The 25,564-nt window shown below is 46.9% G+C and overlaps 1 protein-coding gene across 3 annotated transcripts in view; it reads right to left on the reverse strand.

Annotated features, from left to right (window-relative positions):
- LOC106612477 (lysine (K)-specific methyltransferase 2A) overlaps nucleotides 1-21,897 on the reverse strand; it is a 39,987-nt gene extending 18,090 nt beyond the window's left edge. For 2 of the 3 annotated variants that reach the window (XM_082956155.1, XM_082956153.1), the window contains exons 1-17: nucleotides 21,632-21,897; nucleotides 12,682-12,754; nucleotides 8,958-12,316; nucleotides 8,027-8,204; nucleotides 7,552-7,786; nucleotides 7,375-7,439; nucleotides 6,719-7,282; nucleotides 6,430-6,509; nucleotides 6,044-6,283; nucleotides 5,246-5,392; nucleotides 4,947-5,045; nucleotides 4,584-4,704; nucleotides 4,249-4,362; nucleotides 3,711-3,895; nucleotides 3,198-3,368; nucleotides 2,718-2,828; nucleotides 1,751-1,824 (exon numbers count right to left, since the gene is read on the reverse strand). In XM_082956155.1, coding sequence (XP_082812281.1) covers nucleotides 1,751-1,824; nucleotides 2,718-2,828; nucleotides 3,198-3,368; nucleotides 3,711-3,895; nucleotides 4,249-4,362; nucleotides 4,584-4,704; nucleotides 4,947-5,045; nucleotides 5,246-5,392; nucleotides 6,044-6,283; nucleotides 6,430-6,509; nucleotides 6,719-7,282; nucleotides 7,375-7,439; nucleotides 7,552-7,786; nucleotides 8,027-8,204; nucleotides 8,958-12,316; nucleotides 12,682-12,754; nucleotides 21,632-21,877 — 6,062 coding nt within the window. In that variant the 5' untranslated portion in view covers nucleotides 21,878-21,897. The remainder of the gene's footprint in view (nucleotides 1-1,750; nucleotides 1,825-2,717; nucleotides 2,829-3,197; nucleotides 3,369-3,710; nucleotides 3,896-4,248; nucleotides 4,363-4,583; nucleotides 4,705-4,946; nucleotides 5,046-5,245; nucleotides 5,393-6,043; nucleotides 6,284-6,429; nucleotides 6,510-6,718; nucleotides 7,283-7,374; nucleotides 7,440-7,551; nucleotides 7,787-8,026; nucleotides 8,205-8,957; nucleotides 12,317-12,681; nucleotides 12,755-21,631) is intronic. The other variant, XM_082956154.1, reaches the window with a different exon arrangement.
- Between the last annotated feature and the right edge of the window lie 3,667 nt (nucleotides 21,898-25,564).

The raw sequence follows: 25,564 nt of genomic DNA on the forward strand, positions 1-25,564 counted from the left end.
TGGACTCTAATTGAACAATTATTTGTTTGTTTACAACTGTACAATTTTTGCTCCCCATATATAAAAACCACGAGACTGCCAGAAAGATCTGAACGCAAGATGGTCATTTTGATGACTCACATCGTGAGCCTACTGTAGTCTACTGTACCATGTAAGCTGGTGCACACAAGTTGTACTTCATGTTTTAGTGTGGAAAACATCTGTGAGGATTTTTCTACAATATCCACAACATATTGACATAATTACAAGCAAAGAATAAAATCACATTTTATCAATTACATGTGGAAAAACATATTTGAGTCAGGCCAGCAGCAGATGAAACAGAAAGTGAATTTTCACATGGCCAAAGCATTGCATTTCGGTTTAGCCCACCATCCACACACGGAAACAGTTTCGGCCCCAACTACTGGGCTCAATACAGAAACAATGACCTCCACTGCGACCAAAACTATTCGTTTCCCATAGGCTTGTACTATCTATATTATGACATCACCAGCAGTTAGCTACCAACAGCTGGCAGATGTGTTAATTGGTTATTTTAGTGTTAAATCAGTGATATTTAGATGGAAGACATGAGCTAAATGCGGTAGCTTTACAGCTAGCATAGATGTTGTAAACTAGCTCTTTCCCTTACCCGGTGAAACCTTGAATAATGCTTTGTCTCTGCTGGCTGTAACACTTTATAAACCACGTTGGTAGCGACAGCATCCACTTTGAAAAGCAATGTTTCGCTGAAGCCCCCCCTTCCATTGTTGATAGCCATGGAGGTTCTCAATGATGAAATGTGCCCCTCAGATGGACGAGTAGATGCCCAATTAGCCCGCCTTATTCTTCCAAATGTATCCCACTTTTTAAGAAGTGTTTCATTCGCGTGGCCATAGAGGCATACCCACATTTGCATAGCAAGTGTTGCTACACCCTGCTACCACACAAAGCTTGGCCATCTTGAATACAAATGCAATTGCTAACTAGCCCCATATTAGTAGGCAACAATTCTTTTTTTTACCCACGAGTATATAAAGGGTAAGCATGGATTTTTATTTCCTCACTGTAACGCTGACCGTGGTACGTTGTGGGAATATTTCTGAAGTTTAAGCTGATTTGGAATTTTTTTTAAAAATAAATCAACTTTTAGAACAATATTACAGCATTATAAAAAAAGGATTTAAGAGTTTTCCCATTTGGGAATGTTTTCTTGGGATGTTCCAAGTTACTATATGCGTTTCTGGCATTGAGAAATAGCCGCTACTTGAGCTTTAAATATTTAAATTAACAAATGGCGGTTGAACAGAGGGACAAAAATGGCGCGGCGAAAACCGTTGGGCGACCGCAGAGGAGTGTTCAAAGCTCATATATCAAAAAGGGACATGGGGTGGCCCCTTTCTCACAATGGAAAATGGGAGCATGCACAATGCATGAGCTAAAGAAAGATGATAGTCAGGCACTGGGGAGCAAGAGGAGAGCAGAACATACAGATGGGCTCCTCAGGTCAGTCAGTGTCATTTGTTTGCACAGATGCTCCCGTGCCTTGTAGGCCCCCCCATGTATCAGAGAGTAAGTTGAAAAGGTAAGTTCACTTAAGTGGGATTAAAACCTTATGGTATGGGCAAATAAGAAGCCATATCGATTCATCAAATCTACTGTTACACATCGAGTTAGTAATTTCAGTATGAATCAATGCGACAGGCAGTATGTGTACCGATCTATTTGTCTTGTGTAATCTCATTGATATGTGGCTGTTCACACTCACTTGGTGGAGAATTTGTGCGTTTCCCAGAATCTGGACTCCTTGACTTTGAACCAAGGGAACACGCGCTCCATTTGCTGCAACAGAGACAGGGGGAAAATAGATGTTAAAGGCCCAGTGCAGTGAAAAACCAGATTATCCTGTGTTTTATATACATTTCCACACTATGACGTTGGAATAATACTGTGAAAGTTAAGCTAATGTCCTTTTAGTGTAAGAGCTATTTGAAAAGACCACCTTAAAATGTAAGCCTGTTTTGGTGGGATGGAGTTTTGGCCTTCCATGGTGACATCACCATGCAGTAAATTAGTTAATAGACCAATAAGAAAGAGTTCCAAACCTCTCTGCCAATAACAGCTCGTTTTCAGTTTCCCCACTCAGACAGTCATAGCAAAATTTATGCTTGAGAAATTGCTCTTTGCTAATAACCTATTGTTGACCATCTTAATTGAAAACATAGTACGGTACTTTATTGTTACACAGAAATTTGATATTGCGATAAAAACAGCTGCATTGGTCCTTTAAAAGGTTCAGTCTGAGACCTGGGCATTTGTTCAATAGTTCAAGAATGAATATAACTTATGTCAAGAGCTTAGCACCACTGTCTTACCGTAACCCAAAATCACTCAAATGGCAACAAAAAGAAAACAATGTATAGCTTCAAAAAATATGTTTATAACCATCATGCAAATTGTGTGTAATGTCAGTGCATCCACAGCAGTGTCTATTAAATGGAGAATGGTTACATCTCACCTGTCGTTGGGCTGAAACTGACTGAGGACTGGCTTTAACAGCTATAGCTGCATCCCAAATTGCATCTTGCACAGAGCCCTATGGCTCCTGGTCAAAAGTATTACCCTACCATTCAGGAAGCAGCCTGTGTCTACCAGCGGAGTCAATCAGGGTGAATACTACTACTACTGAAGCTGAGCAAGTTCTCCGTAGGCTAATTCCTGTAGGCTCTCCTCACCCGGATAAAGAAGGACTTGACCATGCTATTGGCTTTCCTGTTCTCCGGCTGCCCGCCGTCTGAGTTGATGGCCGTCTGGATGATCTTCACTATGTCATCACTGAACTCAAGCTGAAAGAAAGGCGAGAGAAAACACCGCAGAGTGAGTGACACACTGCCTTCTATCTCATACCTTACCCTCTCCATCCCTCTCTCTCTGAGAGTGAACTGCGTTTGAACTCTGAGCGAAGAGAGTTCCCCAGAGCTGAGCTTTCATGCCCCTACTCGGGTGTCTGTGGATGATGTGGCTGTGTATTCATACACACACAGCTAGTGTTATCACGCAATGCTGGGCGGCTGCTGATAGGATGAAAGAATTGAAATGGACTGAGACTACACAGTTTGAAAATATCAAAGCTTTCGCAGTGGGAAGTTGATTGAATGTGTTTCGAAGGTGAAAGGTTGTGAGATTACACAAGTGGGACATGATTTTAGACTCACCACAGACTTGTAGCGCCCCGCATCCAACTTCTTCTCCACCGACTCCAGGTCGAGGGGGGAGTCATTGGGGGGCGCGACCTCGGTCAGGACTGGGGGGTCTGGCCCCTCGGGGGAGCGTCGGGTGGGTAAACTCTCCGTCTCAGGGTTCAACTCAGGCGGCTTCATCACAGCCTAACGAGAGATGGAGATCAGGGGGGTTACATCTGTTCATTTGCTCTCCTTACACTTCAGACATACAAACAAAACGGGTATAATCTGTAGGGCCAGGTGTTTTTCATGTGACAAAACGGGTATAATCTGTAGGGCCAGGTGTTTTTCATGTGACAAAACAGCACAAACTCTAGGCCCTAGTTATAGCTGACATTCCAGGGGCAAGAGTTTTTCCTGACCCCGTCACATGAGCAGGAAAAACTTGGCCAACAGCCAGAGCTTTAAGTCTACCCCAACTTGGTCAGGAAGAACCCCTGGCCCTAAACATGCAACACAATATCCCCTTCTCACAGATATCCCCACCTGTCTGTAGCGGAGCAGGTGTGTGGAGGTGCGGGAGTTGAGCAGCGCGGTGAGGACCTGGCGCACCAAGCCCTGTAGCTCCTTCTCCAGGGCCGTCCTCCACTCGGCCGGCAGACGCTTCGTACAGTTGGTGCAGGTGTAGGCCACGCTCTCTGGCAGCTTGGACAGCAACTCGTACATCTCGTCTAGTAGTGGGAGACAAGGGAGTAGAGAGGGAGGTTGACTTTTTACACTCATTTATCGGTTTGGTTATCGGTCGATTCTCCGTATCAAAAAGTGTTGACAACAGGTCCATGCGAAGTAATTGACTATGGAAAGACATTTTACAAGTGTTTTTAGGTATATCAACAGAAGTTGAAATTGATAAACACACTTAAATATATTACTCCTAAGTTGTGAACATACAGCAGCCAAAAGAAAGAATGGTGCCGAGTTCAAATCTGTATCGCTTCATAACAGGAGGTGTTGAGAAACAGACTGACTGAAAGTTGGCATTGTTTCCAGTGAGTAGAGTTGTGAAACAAGAGCGCCCGCTAACCTGTGAGGTTCTCACACTTGGAGTGGACCCAGTGGTCGCACCTCCCACACTGCATCATCTTGCTGTCGTAGTCATCGTCATCATAGCACTTATCGCAAAGGGGGCAGAAGTTACCTAGAAAACACAAGTCATCATGTCATAGAAAGCTACTACACACACACACTCTCTTTTCATAGTACTGAGGAGACAGATGCAAAGGGTCTTGTTCATTACGGACCAACAAAAAACTGACAAACCAGAAGAGGCTACCCAGACTTTGCCAACAAGAAACATGTGTGCCCTTAACTTTTTATTTATATATAAAATGTTCATTTATAGTCCTGCTTGTGACTTACCTTTAGCAAAGAGTTTGGCACAGTCATGACATAGGGAGAAGTCATGTGACCACTGGGCATCCCAGGCCTTCCCAGGTTTTGTGGCCCCACAACTCTTACAGCGAACACACTTGGTGCAGATCTGGACACAACAAGGGCACAGAGGAGCGACAATTCATGACAAATGAATTCATGGTTAAACAAAAGGCAGTCGATACACAATAAACGTTACGTCTCCAGGGGGCAGTTACACCGTCTAAACCTTACCCTAAACTTAACTAATTTTGATCCCGACGCCTAGCCTTAACCTTTGGGTCGACTGGCCCCCCGCCCCAAAAAAATACATTTTACTGCTTGGATGAGGAAGGATGGCGTGATGCATACCCAGACCCGTTTCTTCTTGGTGGGTCTGGTGGGATGGTTGGGTCCCAGGCACTCAGGGTGATAGCTGTTTCGGCACTTCTCACACTCCAGAAGTTGCTGCTTGGGGAAGAAGAGGTGGAGAGAAGCAAGTTAGCAACCTAATTACCCTGGCCTAAAACGTAAATCTTTCTCTACCTCTTGGTGGAAGACATTGAATAGAGCCAGACATAACAGGGATAGTGATAAACCAAATACGTATTCTCAAACCCCTAATAGCCTTTGTTACTCAGACTCAAATCGTTCGAAAGGGAGAGCCTTACTTTCGTCTTCTGGTGCTGGAGGCCACAGGTATGGCAGAAGCGACAGCTGCGGCAACACCAGTTCTCCCACTGCTCCTCCAGAGGGCGCTCAGTCTCCCCCAAGCAGAAGAGATGGAAGGGCTCGCAGCACACCTGGCAGAAGACAAACTGGAGGAGGAGAGGAGAGTCAATGCAGCACAGTCAGTATGGTTAATAAAATGGGTACTGAAGTGGGATATGTAGTTATAAAAAGGTATTAGACATACCGACAGTATGATTTTAAATACCCTCACGGGGGCTGCAGGGGTGCGTGCTACACCACGGGTTCTAACTATAAATTAACTAAGACGTGCCAAATAAATTATACCCAGCTCAGTGCTCTAGCTATGCATTTAGTTTGCTAACTTGCTAGTTAAGTGGCTCGATCAAGCTTCTTGGTTACAGCGGAGACGATCAATCCCCTCCTGGATTAAGGTCCATGTTGCCTAAATTGCTTTGGTAATACTGTATACCCCAGTATGAAAATCGGTATACCGTCCATCCCTAGTCGTAGCCTTTGATATGTCATATGTTGAATGCTTGAAGTGGACCCGCTGGTGCTGTCCGGTACAACCCTATGATAGACTAGCGGCATGTCCAGGGGGGTGTTCCATCATGTTGTTAGACGAGTTGCTCACTTTATGAAATTCTTATTTTGAAATACAAAGAAGTGCTCCTTTTCCCTCATTTTGAGAGCAAGGCCAGCCTATTCTCACCTTTGTTATGTGTGAGTGAGAGGTTGTGCACAGGAGTAGAGAGAAAGAGGCTCTCGTGACTCACCTCGACGTTGCCACTGCTGGCACAGAGGAAGCAGACGACCCGTGGAGTGATTGGCACGGAGGTGAGGAGGCTGAGGCCGCCCGTGGCCCACACGTTTTCCACATCATGGTCCTTCTTAAAATCTACTCTGATTCTGTGCACTCCGTCGCTGGGCACTTTCTGCTTGGCGGTGCCCCCAGTCGAGGGAGTGCTCAGCAAGTTTAAAGTACTGCTCTCAGGTTTGGTGGCCAACGGCTTCTGCTGCTAGGGAGAGGGGTCAGGGATGAAGGCCAAGGGAGCATGCAATGGGACTTATGGAATATAAATTGTATATAATTTTATTGTCCATCCAAAGATAGACATTTGCCTTTGGCATCGCCTTACAAAAAGGGAACTGCAGAACATACCTTCTCTTTTGGTTTGGTGGGTTTAGGTTGTGGCGGGACAGAGCGAGGAGTTGGTTTCTTCATTTGCTTCCCATCGGGTGCTGAGGGGACACAGGTTATAAGAGTACCAACAATAGCTATTATGCTATTTAGAGCAAATCAGTGCTTTTCAGAGAAATGCAATTATATTATTTCATAGTGTTAACAGCAGGATATACTAGTGTGCAAGGGAAAATACACTGGAAAACAGCTATTTTCTAGCTATTTCACAAAGGGGTAATTCTAACCATTACAATATGGCTCCTCCTACCTGTGTCGGTGATGGGTGGGGCCAAGCACTGCTGCTGGGGCTTCCTCTTGGCTTCTGTGGGTGGAGACTTGGGAGCCCCTCCTCCCTCCTTTTTTGCAGGCCCCTGGGTGGGCTGGGGCCTCTGCTGCGCAGGCTGGGGTGTTGGTGGGGAGGGGGAGCTCTGGAGCGAGGAGGACGACGACGACGACGACGAGGAAGAGAAAGGGGAGGAGGGAGGGGTGGGCTGCTGCGGCTTGCGTTCCTTCCTACTCGCAGCACCCGTGGGTGCAGTTGCAGGATGTTTCTGGTCTTGCCCAAGGGCGGTGACGCAGCTGGGGGTCTGGGGGGACTGGTCGTTTGGGGGGGTAGGATTCTCGGCTGGGGGGGACTGCAACTGTGGCAGCGGCTGTTTTTGCTTCTCCTCACCTGGCTTCGGGGGAGGGGTTTCACTCTTTTTGTGAGGGGGCTCCTCCTTCAAAGGGGGCGGGGCTGGTTTGAGACTAGGCTCAGCGCTTGTTGGGTCCTTGACGGGGTGTAGCGCCTCCTTTTTTTCTGACAGTTTGTTCTTCTTCTTGTCTTTTTTGCCTAAAAATACAAATTATGCAATCCCGTCAATTACACTGAGAACTGAAGACATTGTGGTTTTATGGAAAAAGGCTTTATTAAAAGACACTGACCTTTCCCTTGCTTCGGGAGAAAAATCTTGGAAGGCATCCACTGCAAGTTCTGACACTTTCGGACCCTGTGACATACACGCATACAGTCAGTCACATATTTAAACATTGTGGCGTTAAATGAGTGCGACTGCGAAACCGCTCAACTCGGGGTGAACATAATGGGATTGTCATACTTACTTGCAACACTGCTTCTTGATATTGCGGCCCCCGAACTTGGGCTTGTCCAGGCAGTTGGTGCAGACTCCACAGTCCTCAGGGACCTGGCAGCCGGGACACTGCCCGCAGCGCCGCGACCGCCGCCCCTTCCTGGGCACCGCCCCTCCCTCCTGGATAGTCTTGGTGTGCCTCATCACAGGCTTGATGGGAGGGGACTGGGGCTCTGCCTCTTCCGAGCCCGCCACTGAAGATTTGTCTACGGGGGGGGGGGGGGCATTTGCAGCACAATATGGTGACTACTCAAAAGGTCCCAATTGGAAATCACTCTTGTAACGACATGCCAGGCCAGGAACATATGAAACAGAATAAGATATGGCCCTTACCCTCAAACGCCAAGACTTCGTTGATGTGTTCGGGGAGCATTTGAGTATGCGAGTGGGTCATACTTCATTACAAATATTCAAAAGGGGACGTGCCCGTTTAACACGGATCTCACCATCATTCCCCATGGAAGACAGGATCTTCTCTCTCTCCTCCCACGGCAAGGCACTGAGGGTGGGCATGTCGTCGGGGAACACGGCCCGGTTGCGGCCCAGGGCCACAGCGGCGCGCCGACACACGTGCTTGATGCGCGGCCCTCGCACCGACGTCTCCGAAGAGTCGCTCTCTTGGCTCTGGCAGAGCAAAGCCAACGATATCAATACAGTATAACTTAACTTGATCGAGATGAGGTGCCCAAATTCTGGGACTGTGTATTTCAAGTAAAACATTTTTAAGACATCTATATTAACTCTTATAAATCAGTCTCTGAAGGGGCAACTCTAATAGGGTCGTGTCATGGGAAAGGAAACAAAATATGAAGCAGACTTAGTTGAAGCAAAACACACAGCCTACTGTTATCACCCAGTGACATTTGTTAATTTTCCAAGCTATAGCCCATCATACAATATTTTACATACAGCAGGTTATTAAAAGGACTGTAGAGTTCAGTCTGCTTCAAATGTATTTTTGTGTGGTGAAAAAAAAAAAAAGACAAAAAAAAATAATCAGGTATCACCATACTGGTATCGTGACAGCTCTAATCTGTAAACCATCTTTCTCTAGGCCCTCTTCCCTCGACAGATACACATCTTTGTTTTCTGAAGGAGAGTACTTTAACAGAATTTGTGCACGGCTGTCTGCATAATGTACAAGGTGGCTTGGCAGAATTCCCCTTGTATAACCCCCTTTCAGGGAGATTCCAGCTATCAAGTTTCAGTCTGTGTTCAAAACACTCGCAATGCTATTTATGGCAGCAAAGATTGTCAGAATCATGTCAAATGATTTTATCGTGGTTATGTTGAGACAGCGATGAGACAAAACAAACCAACAGAAATAGCTTAGTCAGTGAAGGGGAGAGGAGCAGGGGGAGAAAGAGGGGAACTAACCTGAACTTTAGGATGGTCTGGAGACTTCAGCGACTTGCTCTTCTCGATCTTGAACAACTGCGCTTTGGCCTTCTTCAGCAGGCCCGCCACCCGCTTGTCGGCCACAGGCAGCTTCTCGACGTGCGCCAGCATGGAACCCAGTGACGGGGCAGCCAGGGGCTTCTTGCTGCCGGTCTGCCCCAGGGGAAGGCCTGTCTGCTGCGCAGGGGGACTTGTTTTCTCCTTCTCCCCAGGCTCAGCCTCTGGCCCCCTCTCCAAGGGCCGGGTCTTTTTGGAGAGGCGGCCCTTGGTCAAGATAAGGGGAATAGAGGAGTGAACTGCAGCCCTGTCTACAGGTGCAGTCTCTGTACCCGAGTCTACAGACACAGACTTCTTCCTCCCAGGTGTCTTTTTAGGAGCGATGGAAGTCAGAGACTCCTCCCCGTCCCTCCCCTCCACGGCAAACAGGCTGGAGGTCGTATTAGGAGAGGCGTCTGGAGTGGACGCCTTCCCTCTCCTCTCCCAATCTTTTCTACCTTCCCTTTTGTTCTCCTTCTCAGTCTCCCTTTCCATCTCCTTGACAGGAGCCGAGTCCCGGGAAGCCGAGGTGCTCCTCTCTCTCCCCCCTTTCCCGGCACCGCGGCCCGTCTCCTGGGGGCTTGAAGTGAAGAGGGGGAAGAGTTGGGAAGAGGCGGAGTTGCCGCCCGTACCGCCACAAAGGCTCCCGGCTGCTCTGTGTCCATCGGAGGAGGAAGGCCCGTGTGAGGAGAGGCCCAGGGGGCCCGGTGAGAAGGTACTGAAAGGGGCAGGTGTTAAGGCACTAGTGGGCAGAGAGCTGGAGGAGCTACAGGTGCTGCTGGCACCAGTGGAGACAGAGCCTGTCAGCAGACACAGTTCAGAGGGGGCCTTTCCTGGCGGGGCCCCTGGCTGGCTGCTCCGCGTAGTCATGGAGTGTGAGGGAGACCGGGGCTGACCACGGAGGGGTCCCAGGGTCTTCCTCCTCCTGCGTCTCACCGACCGGCCCGACTTGGGGGAGGACTGGAGGGGGGACAGCGATCCCGGGCTGCTCCCCGATGACGACTGCAGGGTGACCGACTCAAAGATGCGCGAGTGCGCCTCGCTGGGAGTAAAGCGTGGGGCACGCAGCAGCGGGCTGCGCTTTTGGAGCGGTGACTCGAAGCAGGACGAGGGGTGCTGCTGGTGGTGGTGGTGGTGCAGTGGGGAGAACAGGCGGGTGCCCGCCCCGGACCCACCGCCACTGCCTGGCGCAGGGTAACCCGCTGGAGCAACCCCCCCGGCACCATGGGGCATTAGACCTACGTCTTGGGCCGTGAGAGGGGGAGGGCGGAAATTGTCGAAGATGGGCTTGCGGATAAGGCCCTCCTTGGCGTACTTAGCGGAGGAGAAGTACTGCTGCTCGGTGCGAGACCGTGATGTCCAGCGGAAGGTGGGCTCTCTCAAGATGGATCTTCGCTTGTCCTGCAGGCTGGAGAGCACCAATGACGGGCCTTGGAGAAACGGGTGGGGCAGGATCCAAGGGGAGTGGGGGTGATGCTCCGCCGTAATGGAGCCTGACTGGGCCTGCTGGGGGGGGCTAAGGAGAGGGGGAGGTGGGGGGGACGAGGACGAGGAAGCGGCGGAGGCAGCCTGTTGAGAGTTGGACATCAACACTCCTGTGGCTGGACTGATGATGGCCTTCTTCCCTCCGGTGGCCAGGCTGCCTCTTCCCCTTGCCCCAAGGCTGCCCCTGCCCACACCCTGTCCTCTGCGGCCCCGCCGGCCCCTCTCGATCAGCACCCGCTGCTCCGGCTCCGACAGCGGCCTGGAGGTGTGCAGCAAGTCCCCCTCCCTCTCTCCCTGGGAGGACGGGGAGTGGTCTCGCTCAGACAGGGCCTGAGTGCCCTCCGAAGCCTGGGAGTCGCACGACGAGTCGTCCAGGCTGGGGCTGCTGGAGCGGGACGACTCGCCCGACGAGAGCTGGGAGGAGTGCTGGGACATGGCGCTGGAGCCACACGAGGCGGCGCTGCTGCTGAAGCGCCCGTTGCTGGTGCTGTTGTTGCAGCGGTTGTTGAGCAGACTGGCCGCCACGGCCGTAGCACTACTGGCTGCGATGGCGGCGGGGGGAGGGAGGGTGTCGATCGGAGCTGCGGTCACGGCTGTAGCAGCGGCGGTAGTAACTGCAGCTGTAGACGCCCGCATGGGGGAGGAGGCCGAGGCGGGCTGGGGGGCAGCGACAGGGGGCGGGACAGCATCAAACCGTGCCATTTTCATGTGGGGATGAGGGGCCCCGAAGCTGCCCTCGTCCTCGATGAAGCGCTTTGGGGTTTTGATGATGCGCAGTGAGACTGTGCTCACCACGGGCATGATGAACTGCCTGATGTTCTTCAGCTGCGTTCTCCTCCTCTTCCGGATGCCTGCCTCCATGCCTGCCCCCCCCTGGCTTCCTATGGCCACCGCCTCCTTCTCTAACAGTTTCTTTTTCTGCGCACCTTTCTTGGCGCGCTGCAGCAGCTGCTTGGCGATTGCAGCGTCAGTGCGTTTGGAGGGGGGAACGATCCGCACGGGCTTGACGTGGCGAGGGCTGGTTCTCAGGTTCAGCGGCCTGCCCAGCTTGGAAGGAGAGGATGCGGCGAGAGGGCTGGAGGGCGGGGAGGAGCTGTGGATGTCAGGGCTGTCGTCCTCCTCAGCAACGTGGGACGCCCTAAGCTTAGACTGCTGTTGAGGAGTGTGGGGGTCTCTATTTCTGTCCCGGCGGACCCTGAAGGCCTTTTGTTTGGTTTCATCTGAACCAGAGGCCTGGGCAGCAGCGGCGGCAGCCTCGGCTTTGAGGCGCTCGGCAGAGGGAGGCCGTCCTCGTCTGCGCCGAGGCACGCCGGGCACCGGCACACATTTCCTGGCGATGGCCTTGAGCCGCGACTTGAGCGGGCTCAGTTTGACCTCGCGCAGCCGCTTCAGTTTGGTGAACTTGGACACGCGGCTCACTTTGGGAGGCTTGGCCTCTGTGTCGTGCTGCTGCTGCACGGAGCCCAGGGGCGTTCTCTTTGTGGCCTTCCTCTCCTTCCCGTCCTCGGCCCTGTCCTTGCGATGTGCAGCTGTGGAGCCATGCTCCTGCCCCACCTGCCTGCTGTCATTGTTGTTGGCTGCATGGCTGCGGGCCTCCCAACTCCTCTGTGTGACAGAGGCTGGAGGACGGCCTCTCCTCTTCTCTCCGGAGCCAGGCGGCCTCCCGGGCAGCCGCTTGGCCTTCTCCGCAAGCGGTTCCTGGCCCTCAGGTTTCCCCAAGGCAGGCGAAGGGGAAGGGCCGGCGCCTGCGGCCCCTTTCTGTGCAGTCAGGGCCCGTGGGGGTCGGCCTCTGGGCTTCTTCTCCTGCGTGGGAGTAACTGGTATAAAACAGAGAAACAGAATGGGTTTCAAATAAGTGGGGCTGAACTACAAAACACTACTTCTAATATTTGAGAGAGAACAAGATACTGATTGTGATTGTGTGCGTGTACACACAAAACTATGTGAAGACCTTCCACTAGATATTGGAACATTGCTGCAGGGACTTGCTTCCATGCAGCCACAAGAGCCTTAGTGAGGCCGGGCACGAATGTTGGGCGATTAGGCCTAGCTCGCATTCGGCGTTCCAATTAATCCCAAAGGTGTTCGATGAGGTTGAGGTCATGGCTCTTTGGAATGAGATGGACGAGCAGGTGTCCCCATACTTCTGGTCATATAGTGTACATAAATAAAATCATCTCACCTGCCAACGTCCTTGACGGACTCTGTTTTCGTCGGTGTTCACTGACTGTACCAAACCCTCCAAATGCTCCTTCCTATGGAGGGAAAATACAAGAAACACATGAAATATGGCCAAAATGTTTTCTGAAATACTTCAACCGAATAAAAGAATGAATGTATTTACAGGTCAAAGTGAATAACAGATTCAGAATTCAAAGGCTCCATCCAAACCAATGTTCAGGCCTAGCTCTACACTTCAGTCATCCCATACTGAAACTACTCAAAACAAGGACAGAGTTCAGTCCCCTTGACAATAACGGTAGTCCACTCTCACTTTCGCCTGGCTGCTGACTCATTTCAGTTGGGTTCCAGTCATTTCGTTTCCCTATGCTTTCCAGATTTGGTGCCTAAAGCAGCTGGAGAAGACTCAGTCAGAACGCTAGACATTCTCAATTTGAAACTGTCCAACTCAGAGCTGAGTAACAGACGGTGCCGCCAAAACCTCAAGTCAGTCAAGCCTTTTCCTGTTTTAGGTGAATGCTAAGCTGATTAGTCACACCTCGGGTGAGAAAAAAAAAAAGCGCAGGGTCGGAAACTTTCCGGTAAATGTCTGGAATTTTTCCATGTGAAGCTAAGCCCAGGAATTTGGGGAATTTTGCTTAAATTCATCAAGAGTTAAGCTTACAGTGAACCTTTTTTGTGGGATACACAAGGCAATTCTAAGTCTTGCGGCATATTTTTGGTTAAACTATCCCCAATTCAATGGAATTGCAACCTTCTGCATGCACAGTGCATTCTTCCATCACATGTACAGCTGATTCTCAAGATCTTGCACACTAATGAGATGCTATTGAGCCCACAATACTACACTGTCTGAGCCAAGGACTACATGCTTTCTGGTAAGTTTTGATTACAATAGTGGGTGGGGTGAATACATTTTATATGACATACATGATTTCTTGTTAACTAGTAAATGGTAGCCTACAGCAAAGTGTGTTTAAATCATTTCTAACAATTTCTGCTAGTTAGTTTTTGCTACCATGTGGGTTTTAGCTTGCTTGAGCCTGCTAACTGGGGAGTGTTAATGTACCTGTTTCCATACACGTTTCATTTTAAAACATTTCTCTTACAAAGGAGTTGTTTAATCTAACTGCTTAACGATTTATCTGTACATGGAATTGTATTTTTATTTATTTACAAAAAATATATAATCTTTACAGGAAAATGCCACGGGCACTGTCGGATGTGTGGAGACATTTCACTGCAGTTAATGTAGAAGGAAAAGCTGTGTACATTTGCAAATACTGTGACGAATCACGTGTGAAGAATGCAAAGATGCATAATCTGGCCAAGTGCATAAAGTTACCTCAGCACTCACAACCTCTGACAAAAGTCCCTCTTCTTCTATTCGATGTGAAAATGATGGTCCTCATGGAATCAGTAGTGTTTTTGACTCAATAGAGGAATGTAGACAGAGGAATGCTAATGAATGTCTTGCTCGAGCTGTATGCAACTGGTTCACCTCTGATGCTCACAGGCAATCTGTATTGGAAGAGATTTCTGAATGTTCTTCGCCCAGCATACACCCCTCCAACCAGACATGCTTTATCTACTCATTTGCTGGATGCAGAGTTCAAGTGAAGGTCAAAGTTGTCTGGCGAGTAATTTGTGTGGTTTGTCACCAAACTCAAAATATTTTAGCTTGGCATAGAGAAAAGATTTAGCAATTTTAGCTGAGAGAATCTGATAAATTACCTCTTAAAATTTTAATTATGTTTCTCCATAGATGGATGGCTAGCATTTTCACTATCCAGTAAGTTAATTTATCCTTCCAATTTCTCTGTTTTGCCTACTCCTGGCAGCCTGAAAGGAGATACAGCCTCTCAAATAAGCCTTTAGTGTTTTCCACAATAATGCTAGGGAAGTCTCTGTTGTCGTTGGTATCGAGGAAAAATGTAATTTGGTCTTAAAGATGTTCACAGAATGTTGGTTCTGTGTGGAGCTGAGGATTCAACCTCCAGACCCTCTCGTTTGGTACGATGTCACCCAACCTGTATAAAAGACACCTGAGAGACAGAAATCTTTCTGATTGAGAGGGGGTGAAATACTTATTTCCCTCATTAAAATGCAAATCAATTTATAACATTTTTGACATGCGTTTTTTCTGGATTTTTTTGTTATTCTGTCTCTCACTGTTCAAATAAACCAACCATTAAAATTATAGACTGATCATCTTTGTCAGTGGGCAAACGTACAAAATCAGCAGGGGATCAAATACTTTTTTCCCCTCACTGTATGATGGTCCTAGACAGTCATAAGGCTAGACCGATGTATTTAATGATGTCTATGGCACCGTTGAGCATGATTTGTTTTTCTTCACTTCCAGGAAGTCCCATCAGGGCACAAAGGTATCCTTAGCAGTAGCAGTTGCTAGGCTGCCTGACATCAGCTGCGATGTCACCCACTCAGTCATGTAATCTTTGAGAGGGCCTGATGGGACACATCTGACATAACACACACACTTAGCAGGGTACTTATTTTACTTTCCTCTAAAATGTTTCACTCTCTCCTAATGTTGAGGTAAGGCACAGTGAACGAGGCCATCTCTAGCTATAGGAGTTACCTGAAGGCAATAATTCCAAAGCTACCCAGACAGCATGTTAAACATGACTCAGTGAGGTCAGCAACATCCAATGGAGCTCTCAGTTGACTAGGCCTAGGCTGCACCTCAAACAGAACCATATTGCCTGTTTATTACACTACTTTTGACCAGGGCCCATAGGCCACTAGATAGGGAGCCATATGGTGCCCTCGTCTACAAGTGTACATGACCTAATCAGTGCAGTCTCTACAGTGGGATGTGTTATATGAGGATATAAAAACAAGTCACTCACAGCACCAGGAAGTGTGTCCTTGGATTGATTCAATTAAATATCTGCTCAATTGGAATTGGACAGAAATTGAATATTATTCTCTCTCCAGGACCCTACATTTGTAATTACATCTGGGCCACAGGATGAGTGCGTAACAGTAATTATAGATAAAGCAGATAAAACAGGAGGCAGACAGACTCAATGTCCTCCAACACCAAGGTGGGACCCCGCTCATCAAACTTACAGGCATTTTTCGGTTAACAGCAAACTTATTTTTATATAGCACAAGTATTGTTGTTTACGACTGTCAGTAATACTGACCATTAGACTTGGGCAACTGGGCAAGTTGAGAGGCCACAGATATCTCATACATGCATGTCAGAAAACACAAAGGCCTCAGATGCCCACCTTTGCATGCCACCGTAGCGAGGCCTTAACCCAACTAGCCACAGTCCATAAAGCATCCACAGCCAACCAACCCCGCAGGGCTGGTGAGATGATTAATATCTCAGAGTTCCTCTGGAAGTCTTTAGTGTCACTTCTCGTGGCGGAGGGGTGGGGGTGTGTCATTTCATAATCTTTATTTATAGCAGAATACGGGGCTGCAGTTTAAGTCCCTTCGGCCCCGTTTGTAGAGCAGCTGCTGTCTAGGAGTCCACACTACAGTCTTAACTCCAACCTGAATAGCACTGCCAACTTGTTAACGCCCCATATACTATTAATATTGTGATCAGACAACATTCAGTCAGCGGCAATTTCAGTTGGCATATAGCCTAGATTTCTGGTGATGACGACAAGTGTCGATAATTTGCAATATAGTAGCAGCCTCTAAGTCGCTCTGGATAAGAGCGTCTGCTAAATGACTTAAATGTAAATGTCTAATTTTGTTAATCATGTTGCCCTCTGATACCTGAATCTTTCAATCTAGCCATTTCTTACTTCAACTCTGACACTGATAGACTGTGCTACAGTTCATACAGGCAGCGTTTCTCAGGCAAGTTGCTATAGATGTTGGTTGGAGAGTGCTAAGGGGGCGGAACGTGACAAACGCGAGTAGCTCGATGACGTCACACACACGCTCCTCCTCCCTCCTCGTGAACCACACCGCAAGATGTAAACAGAGCCAAAACAGGAGAGGGAAGCAGGATGGGCAGAAAAGCAGGGTGTGTGTAGGGGGAGTAGCATCTTGACCACCTGGTACAGCAACTGAGCCTGTGCATGTTTCCAGGGGGACTGAGAGCATGAAAAGGGGATGAACACGCTCACACAGAAGCAATCAAAATCCCAATCTAAACAAGCCTCCCACTCCCCCATGCAGCCAGCCACGCGCTAGAGACGCACAAACTCGCTCCATGCCCACAGGCAGGCCGGGGAGAGCAGTGTGCTGCAAAACCAAAAGGGCCTATGGGCATGCTTGCAGGAAAGGGAGCCACCTGCTTCGACTAGGACAGGGGTGGCAGATAGCCTAGCGGTTAAGAACATTGGGCCAGTAACCAAAAGGTAGCTGGTTCGACTCCCCAAGCCGACTAGGTGAAAGATCTGTCTACGTGCTCTTGAGCAAGGCTCTAATTGCTCCTATAAGTCGCTCTGGATAAGAGCATCTACTAAATTAATAAAATGTAAAGTGTAGTAAACAAAGCAAGCAAGCCAGGGAGAGAAAGGGGATGAAAGGTAGCATGTATAACCTAGTCGGAAGGCTCTTGTTGGAAGAGGGTGACAAGAAAACCTTGTGTAGTGTACTCAGACTCTCCATATTTTCCTACCCCCTGCTTCCGTTCCTTTTCCATCCACAACATGCACATTTTAACCTACACTTCCACATCATGCATTGCCAAGTTTTTCCTCAGATAAGTTAAGACAGAGCAACAGGTCCGATTCATATTGGAGATGTTCATGTTTCGGTCTGCTAGTTGGGCCTGTCCCATGCAAGCGTAGAACCATCAGACCGGATGTAAAAGTGGTTTGAGGTATTCTGTTATGCATCACTAGTGCGTGGGTGTATATTGGCGAGGTGAGAAGCCCAATGACTGTTGTATAAAATCGGATGATAACCTGAAAAAAAATTAAACACCAGTGAGTGATGTTCAGCTAAAGGTTTATTAAAATGTATTCGTCTACTTTTAACAATTACTATAATTGTAAAGACCAGGCAAAGAAGAGAAGTCCCTGTAGTAGCTCCCTTTAAAAAGCAAGGTAAGTAAGAGTCACAGACGGCTGCTCTGCTCTTCAGGGCTGCTGATGATCCACACTCCCTGTAACCTCCACATCAAGTAAAACAACTGATCATTAACTCTCAGCCCTGGGATATAGAGAACCTCAAGTCCCCCTTTAATGACAAGCACTGTTAAGTTAAAACTAACTTTGATGCTTTCCTCATATACCTCAATTCCATGTGGTATAATCTTGTGAGACATCTGCCTTTTGCCTTAGACTGTCCTTGTACATCACTGCACTAACCTGGGACTGTGACGTTTAAACCCCAAGTCAGTGGAGAGAGACGTCAGAAAAAATATCATGTATGCCGAGATAAAACGTGCAAAGAAAGTTTAGAAATTGTGAATGTGGTCAGGGAATAAGATTACGATCACAGGGCGAACTCAATCTGTTTATTTAACAATTGAGATTGATGCAATGAATGTCGGGCAGGATAAAAATGGCATGATATTTTGTACTTCGCAACTGTATTATTTTATGCGGGCTATAAGACTAAATCCAACCAAAAAACTATAAATTAAAAATGGCCTTGAGTTGGGTATGGACAAATTGGCCTACTGATCATATTCTCATGATAGTAATTTGGAGCAGCCAAATTAATGGCTAGAGGCTTCACTACGATTTTCTATGGATACTCCACCCCTCCTTTGAATTTCAATTGGGGAGGAGATCGTACTGTATATGCCCTTCCGGTGACACATTCCTATCAAAGGGCCACTGGGGAATTCCTCTCAGATGGCTCTGGCCAATGACTGCAATGGTTGGTCTCGGAAGAATTCGAAGAACTCAAGAAAGAAGAGGAATTCTGAGTGTCCCACAAAAAGCTTGATATTAGTCTCTCTCGGGTGCCAAAACACTAGGTAAAAAAAACATTGGTTCACATTTGCCCACACACACCAAACACCTACAAGGAGATGGATCGATGGCTCATGTTCCCAACACCTGACTCCCACGGGGCAGGGAGAGGCAGCTCCAACCGGCACCCTAATAAAAACAAAGCTGAGAACACGCCTCCTGCGAGGTGCAATAAGGGACATAAAGTCTGGGGGACCAGCCCCGAACAGACACACAATTGACGGCTTTCTCACAGCTCTGAAAGCAGAGGCAAAAACCCTTTGGTCGCCTGCTAGAGCAGAATAAAGCCGTGGATGGGAGGGCCTGTGACTAATTCTCCTCCCAGCATAGTCCCTGGGGGAGGAAGCTTCGCTCTTCCCCTTTGATATCCGTGCCTGTGCTCTTTCAGCCATCTGCACTTCATGAAAGCTGGAATAAAAGCAGACAAAGCTCTGCCACATAAATAGGGCAAACACCTGCTGGACCCCTTCCGCCAAACACAAAATTTAGCAAAAACCAGTGGGGCAAAGCGTTCCGTTTGATAACATCTATTGAGCTGCACTTGTGTGAGGAATTGACATCGGTCTTAATCTGAGCCAAGAGAGAGACGGGTTCAATTCTAAGACAAAACGAAAGTGAGTCAGAATTCTTTTTTTGGGGGGGGGGGAAGAGAACAAATGTCCCCAAAAAGACAACTATGACAGATGGGCGCTTAAATAAACAACCATCATTTGGCTGGATCAATAAAATAAATTAATTTTTTAACACTAAATTCAATAGCCTACAAATGCTTCCATTTGAACAACAATGGTCTACAAGCCCTCTTTTGAGGGACCCCAAAAGGCTTGGCTAATATATTCCAAAGTGGCAGCTGTCAGAAGAAAAGTTGAGCTCAGACAGCCCCTGTGTGGCTGAAGTGGATATGGGTCTGCCTGGAAGGAGGGGCTCATTGTCCGGCTGCTCTGTGAGCTCAGCAGGCTGCAATGAGCCAGAACAATCCTGCCCAGGCGCAACATCCACTCTGAATGAAATCACAACGCTGTGTCTACAACTTCCATGAGCGGCAAGTTCCGCTGGGATTTTGGCCCTGTCCCACCGCATCCCAGATAGTGTGTTTCCCCCCCTCTTTGTGTGTCTTGGGATAGAAGGAGGGGGACATGTTGATCCCCCTTCCTAAAAAGTGTTAGCCCAGGCAGGGGGACTCATTTCCATAGCACTGGCCAACATCAAAGTAGATTATATTAACCTTTCGGGTAATCTACTATTGATGGTACGAGGTATACACACACACAGGGCAGAATCGGTGTTTCCAGTTTCACAATAGGTCTTATAAATGGCTCATTGAAATCACACACATGAGTAAAGGACTGGGGAACACTCAGAATATTATCTAAACATCAAACCTGAACAACACCAATAAGTACTCTAACATAACAGTACATCTTACAACGTTGATAAAGTGGCGAGTTAACCTCCATGTCCGATCTACAACACTAGGCTCTACTTCCACTGCACTGAACGCGTGCTCGTCATGAAAAAAGAAAGATGGTAGTTCGCTAAACCGAACACACCCCCACATCACAAGGTCCGTCAAAAGGCTCCTTATTGTAGCTTGCGAGCTCAGTCAGTACGAGAACGATGAAATGTGCAGTAACACGCATCAAACATATATGATACTGGCGAATCCTTCTCAAGCCACCCAAAAAAATGTAGTTCGCTTGCTCGTCATCATATGTCCACAATTCCGACATTATTTTGGTACTACGCACTGTGTGTAGAAGGGGGAAAAACATGTCCACCTCCCATTTTCCTATGTATCAGCGATAGCTAGTTACGCGTAGTAAGTGCGTAGCATGGTAGAGGTTCATGAGCTAAACACTTAGCCAAATGTGCGAGTTCTACTACAAGCTAAATCCATCACCTAGCAAGCTAAACACACCATTAGTCAAACCCAACTCGCTAATAACGTCATTTCCAACTAGCGTCTACCTAGCAACTTTAGATGCGTGGATCAAGGCAGAAAGATGAATAAAAGCTAGCTAGCTGATCATTTAGGCAAGGTTAGCCAACATTAGCATTATGCACTGACACCTCGCAGCAAGCTAGTGACAACGGTAGCTTCTTGAACTCTTCAATATCGGCGTTTAATGCTAACTAATGCTTGTAAAATTGTGGTTGTAACGTTAGTACGCTAGGGCAATTCAAACGAGTTGAGTATAAATAACATTTGCTAGCCAGATGCCTTAGCAAGTATCAAAAACATGAAGTTCAGGTTCCTTGTCCTCCCCAAGTTGACATGTTTTGTTTTCAAACAGGAGCCTCGCTCGCTAACCGGGAGGTCCCATGCTACTGTAAATCAATGCAACACTAACATCACAGACAGCAAAAAAAACGGAAATAAACGTTAGTTAAATAACGATTAAGTTAGAAAGCTGTTAAGCTAGTTATACTGTAGCAAACTGGCTGGTAAGACCTCATTCTGAAGAGTTGATTGTGATACATGATGCTCTCTCTCTACAAGTCACCACCCCACAATTAAGCCAACGAACGATGGCTTAGCTTTATATCCCATCCTTACATTTTAGCCTCTGTGGCAATATTGGACAACCAGGGACTCAATTTATTCACTTTGGCCAAATTGTGGCTAGAAAGTGAGCAGGCTACTTTTAACTCTTTGCAACATCAGCACCGTTGGTGCTACTCGGCTAACTAACGTTACTAATCCTACATGGGCATCCTTGTTGTGACTTGTGTGGTTCATCACTGTAAAATGGGTAGTAACAGCAGCACATGGATTGAAGCATGTTGATAGGCTTGATACCAAGTGTGGGGATGAAGGCCAAACAAAAAGTTAGCTTATTGGCGTTGACAAGTTAGGTCACACTCCTAACACCGAATACAGAGGCAGCATCATCCGACTCCTTGGTACTAACGTTACTGTTTAACATTGCTAGTGAGTGTGGGCACTTAATGTTACCTTCCTCCTTGAAGCTATTTAACGTTAACAAGTTAGCTAACAACCAACCACAATCAAGTTGGTGTTTCGCTTACCTCCCCGCTGCTTGAACCACTCGACTCCCCAAAAACATCCCGAAATGTCTGCAGGTTGCAACCGATAGCAGATGAGACCTGTAACGCTGCATCAAAGCCGGGCCCGAGCCCAGCCGTGTTCGGGTGGGTCCCAGTGCCACTTCGGAGGGAGGCCGTGACCCGGATTCGGCCCGCTCTCCTCCCGGTGCCTAAGTTGCTGCTCCCTCCGGGCCGAGCGGGGAACCGCCACCGACAGCTGTGCGCCATTTTACACTATGCCTGTCTGCCCTAAGATCAGAGAACTCAGTGGGCGTGGCCCTGAACCAGCATTTCGCATAACCCCCAGCCACTCACCAACGTGAAAAACATCCGTAACCATGTTGCGGGGTGGGCATAAAGTGGCCCCGAATACGCATTTCTTCAATGTTCCTAGTCAATCAGTTTATAGCCAAAGCTTAACTAAACAGGTTCCAGGGCCGTGCCGGAAAAACACATAACAGTTCTAAACTACTGACGCTTGATCCATCTCAACAATCGGATTAAATTATTGAATACTTATTGACTCAAGACATTTCGGCGCATTAATTTGTTTAAAAAAAATATATATATGCCACTTTGACATTATGGGGTATTGTGTGTAGGTCAGTGCCACAAAAAAAATTAATGTAATTAATTTTAAATTCAGGCTGTAACACAACAAAATATGGAAAAATTCAAGGCGTGTGAATACTTTCTGAAGGCACTGTACCGCGTGCCGTAGCAACGAGAACAGTCGATGTCAAATATTCAGTAGGGATTTCATCATAACCAATACAATGAACAATCAATCCAGTCAATGTATTTGCTCATAATAGAAAAGTCCACAATATTTTCGAAAGAGGTGCCATACCTACCATACCTGGCAAATAACTAGAAACAAAGGGGCAATTGCAACGAACAACAAATTATATGGTTTATGTTTAAGATCATATCCAACAAATCAACGAGGGTTCAATTAATCTCGCCCGGGCGCCCGTGTAGGCTGTTTTGAACCGGCTAAAAGTTTATTGCGTTCGATTTGGAACCGGCCTGCCTCTCGGGCGTGAGTCAGGTGCCCCTGGCAGACTTGTTCCTAAAACATGGTTGCTCTTGAGCAATAAACATTCACGTGTGCATGGTCTGGGCATACAGTGTCAAGAAAACGTATGTGAACCCTTTGGAAATACATGGATTTCTGCACAAGTTGGTCATACATTTTGAACTGATCTTCATCTAGGTCACAACAATAGACAAACAGTCTGCTTAAACTAATAACACTCAAACAATTATACGTTTTCATGTCTTTATTGAACACACAGTGTAAACATTCACAGTTTAGGGTGGACAAAGTGTGAACCCTTGGACTTAATAACTGGTTGACCCTCCTTTGGCAGCAATAACATCAACCAAATGTTTTCCGTAGTTGTGGATCAGACCTGCACAATGGTCAGGAGGAAATTTGGGACATTTCTATTTACAAAGCTGTTTCAGTTCAGCAATATTCTTGGGATGTCTGGTGTGAACTGTTCTCTTGGTCATGCCACAGCATCTCAATCAGGTTTAGGTTGGGACTCTGACTGGGCAACTCCAGAAGGCTTATTTTCTTCTGTTGAAGACATTCTGTTGTTGATATACTTCTGTGTTTTGGGTCGTTGTCCTGTTGCATCACCCAATTTCTGTTGAACTTCAATTGGCAGACAAATAGCCTAACATTCTCTGGCAAATTGTCTTGATAAACTTGGGAATGCTGTGCTCTTGCAAACATTTTTGCAGGACGGCCCCTCCTAGGGAGAGTAGCAACAGTGCTGAACTTTCTCCATTTATAGACAATTTGTCTTACCGTGGACTGATGAACATCAACGCTTTTAGAGATACTTTTGTAACCCTTTCCAGCTTTATGCAAGTCAACAATTCTAAATCTTAGGTCTTCTGAGATCAATTTGTTTGAGGCATGGTTCACAATGCTTCTTGTGAATAGCAAACTCAAATTTTGTGTGTTTTTTATAGGGCAAGGCAGTTCTAACCAACATCCCGAACCTTGTCTCATTGATTGGACTCCAGGTTAGCTGACTCCCGACTCCAATTAGCTTTTAGAGAAGTCATTAGCCTAGGGGTTCACATACTTTTTCCAACCTACACTGTTAATTTTTTTATTATGTATTCAATATCGACAAGAAAAATACAATAATTTGTGTGTTATTAGTTGAAGCACACTATGTTTGTCTTTTGTTGTGACTTAGATGATCAGATCAAATTTGATGACCAATTTATGCAGAAATCCCGGTAATTACAAAGGGTTCACATACTTTTTCTTGCCACTGTAAATGCATATAAATCAGTGAAGGATATTCATATTGTAACACAATTTGGTACACATGATGCTAACGCTGTCAAGACTCAACATTCATATGGACCTCACGGTGGCGATATAATGGGCACATGTTTATATCTCTTGATTTGTTTGATTCAGAGAGCTGACAATTGGCACACATGCTCAGGGATATGTCTAGCTAACCCACGCGATATCTCAGACACCACTGGCCCCATTTTGACGAAACTTGGGTGAATGAAGGGTTTTGGCATAGAGATCCGTCATCTACAAAATTACACTGATTGGCCCAATGGGTGCACTGCATCATTCGTGGGGGATGACATGTTAACTGTTGCCTTGTAAAGGTTGATATGATCTTACACCACTTAAAATTGAAATCAACCCCTGATACTGTTTGCTAAAACCTGAAAGTGACCCACACTGTTCAGTGTTGATTTCCCATAGGGCCTCAGAAAATGGTTAAAACCAAGGTAATAGTGATCTTTGTAAAATTACACAAGACTCATGAGAAACTGAGTAATTTGGCTGGTCAAGTACACGCTTCAACACACACTTTTTTTATTGGTCGACATTTGTTTTCTATTCCAATTTGTGTACAGATACTGTCGAACAATAAAAAAGTGTGTGTAGAAGCGTATACTAGAACAACCAAATCACTAAATGGCTGTCCTTAGCTACTCTGAACAAAAATATAAACGCAACATGTAACAATTTCAAAGATTTGACTACGTTACAGTTCATAAAAGAAAATCACTCAATTTAATCAAATTCATTAGGCCCTAATCTATGGATTTCACATGACTGGGAATACAGATATGCATCTGTTGGTCACAGATACCTTACAAAAAAGGTAGAGGCGTGGATCAGAAAACCAGTCAGTATCTAGTGTGACCACCATTTGCTTCATGCAGCGTGACTTATCTCATTCGCATAAGAGTTGATCAGGCTGTCGGTTGTGGCCTGTGGAATGTTGTTCCACTTCTCTTCAATGGTTGTGCGATGTTGCTCTATGATGTTGCTGTATATTGTCAGGAACTGGAACACTCTGTCGTACATGTCAATACAGAGCATTCCAAACATGCTCAATGGGTGACATTTCTGGTGAGTATGCAGGTCAGGGAAGAACTGGGACATTTTCAGCTTCCAGGAACTGTGTACACATCCTTGCGACATGGGGCTGTGCATTATCATGCTAAAACATGTTGATAATGGCAGATGAATGGCACAGCAATGTGCCTTCAAATTGCCATTGATAAAATGCAATTGTGTTTATTGTCCTTAGCTTATGCCTACCCATACCATAACCCCACTGCCACCATCAAGCACTCTGTTCACAACATTGACATAAGCAAACTGCTCGTCAACACACTGCCATACAAGCTGTCTGCCATCTACCTGATACAGTTGAAACCGGGATTTATCTCTGAAGAGCACACTTCTCCAGTGAAGTCGGTTACGACTCCAAACTGCAGTCAGGTCAAGACCCTGGTGAGGATGACAAGCACCCAGATGAGTTTCCCTGAGATGGTTTCTGACAGTTTGTGCAGAAATTCTTCAGTTGTGCAAACCCAGTTTCATCAGCTGTCTGGGTGGCTGGTCTCAGA

The sequence above is a fragment of the Salmo salar genome, chromosome 09, assembly GCF_965601325.2.
Source record: "Salmo salar chromosome 09, fSalSal1, whole genome shotgun sequence".
Classification (NCBI taxonomy): domain Eukaryota; kingdom Metazoa; phylum Chordata; class Actinopteri; order Salmoniformes; family Salmonidae; genus Salmo; species Salmo salar.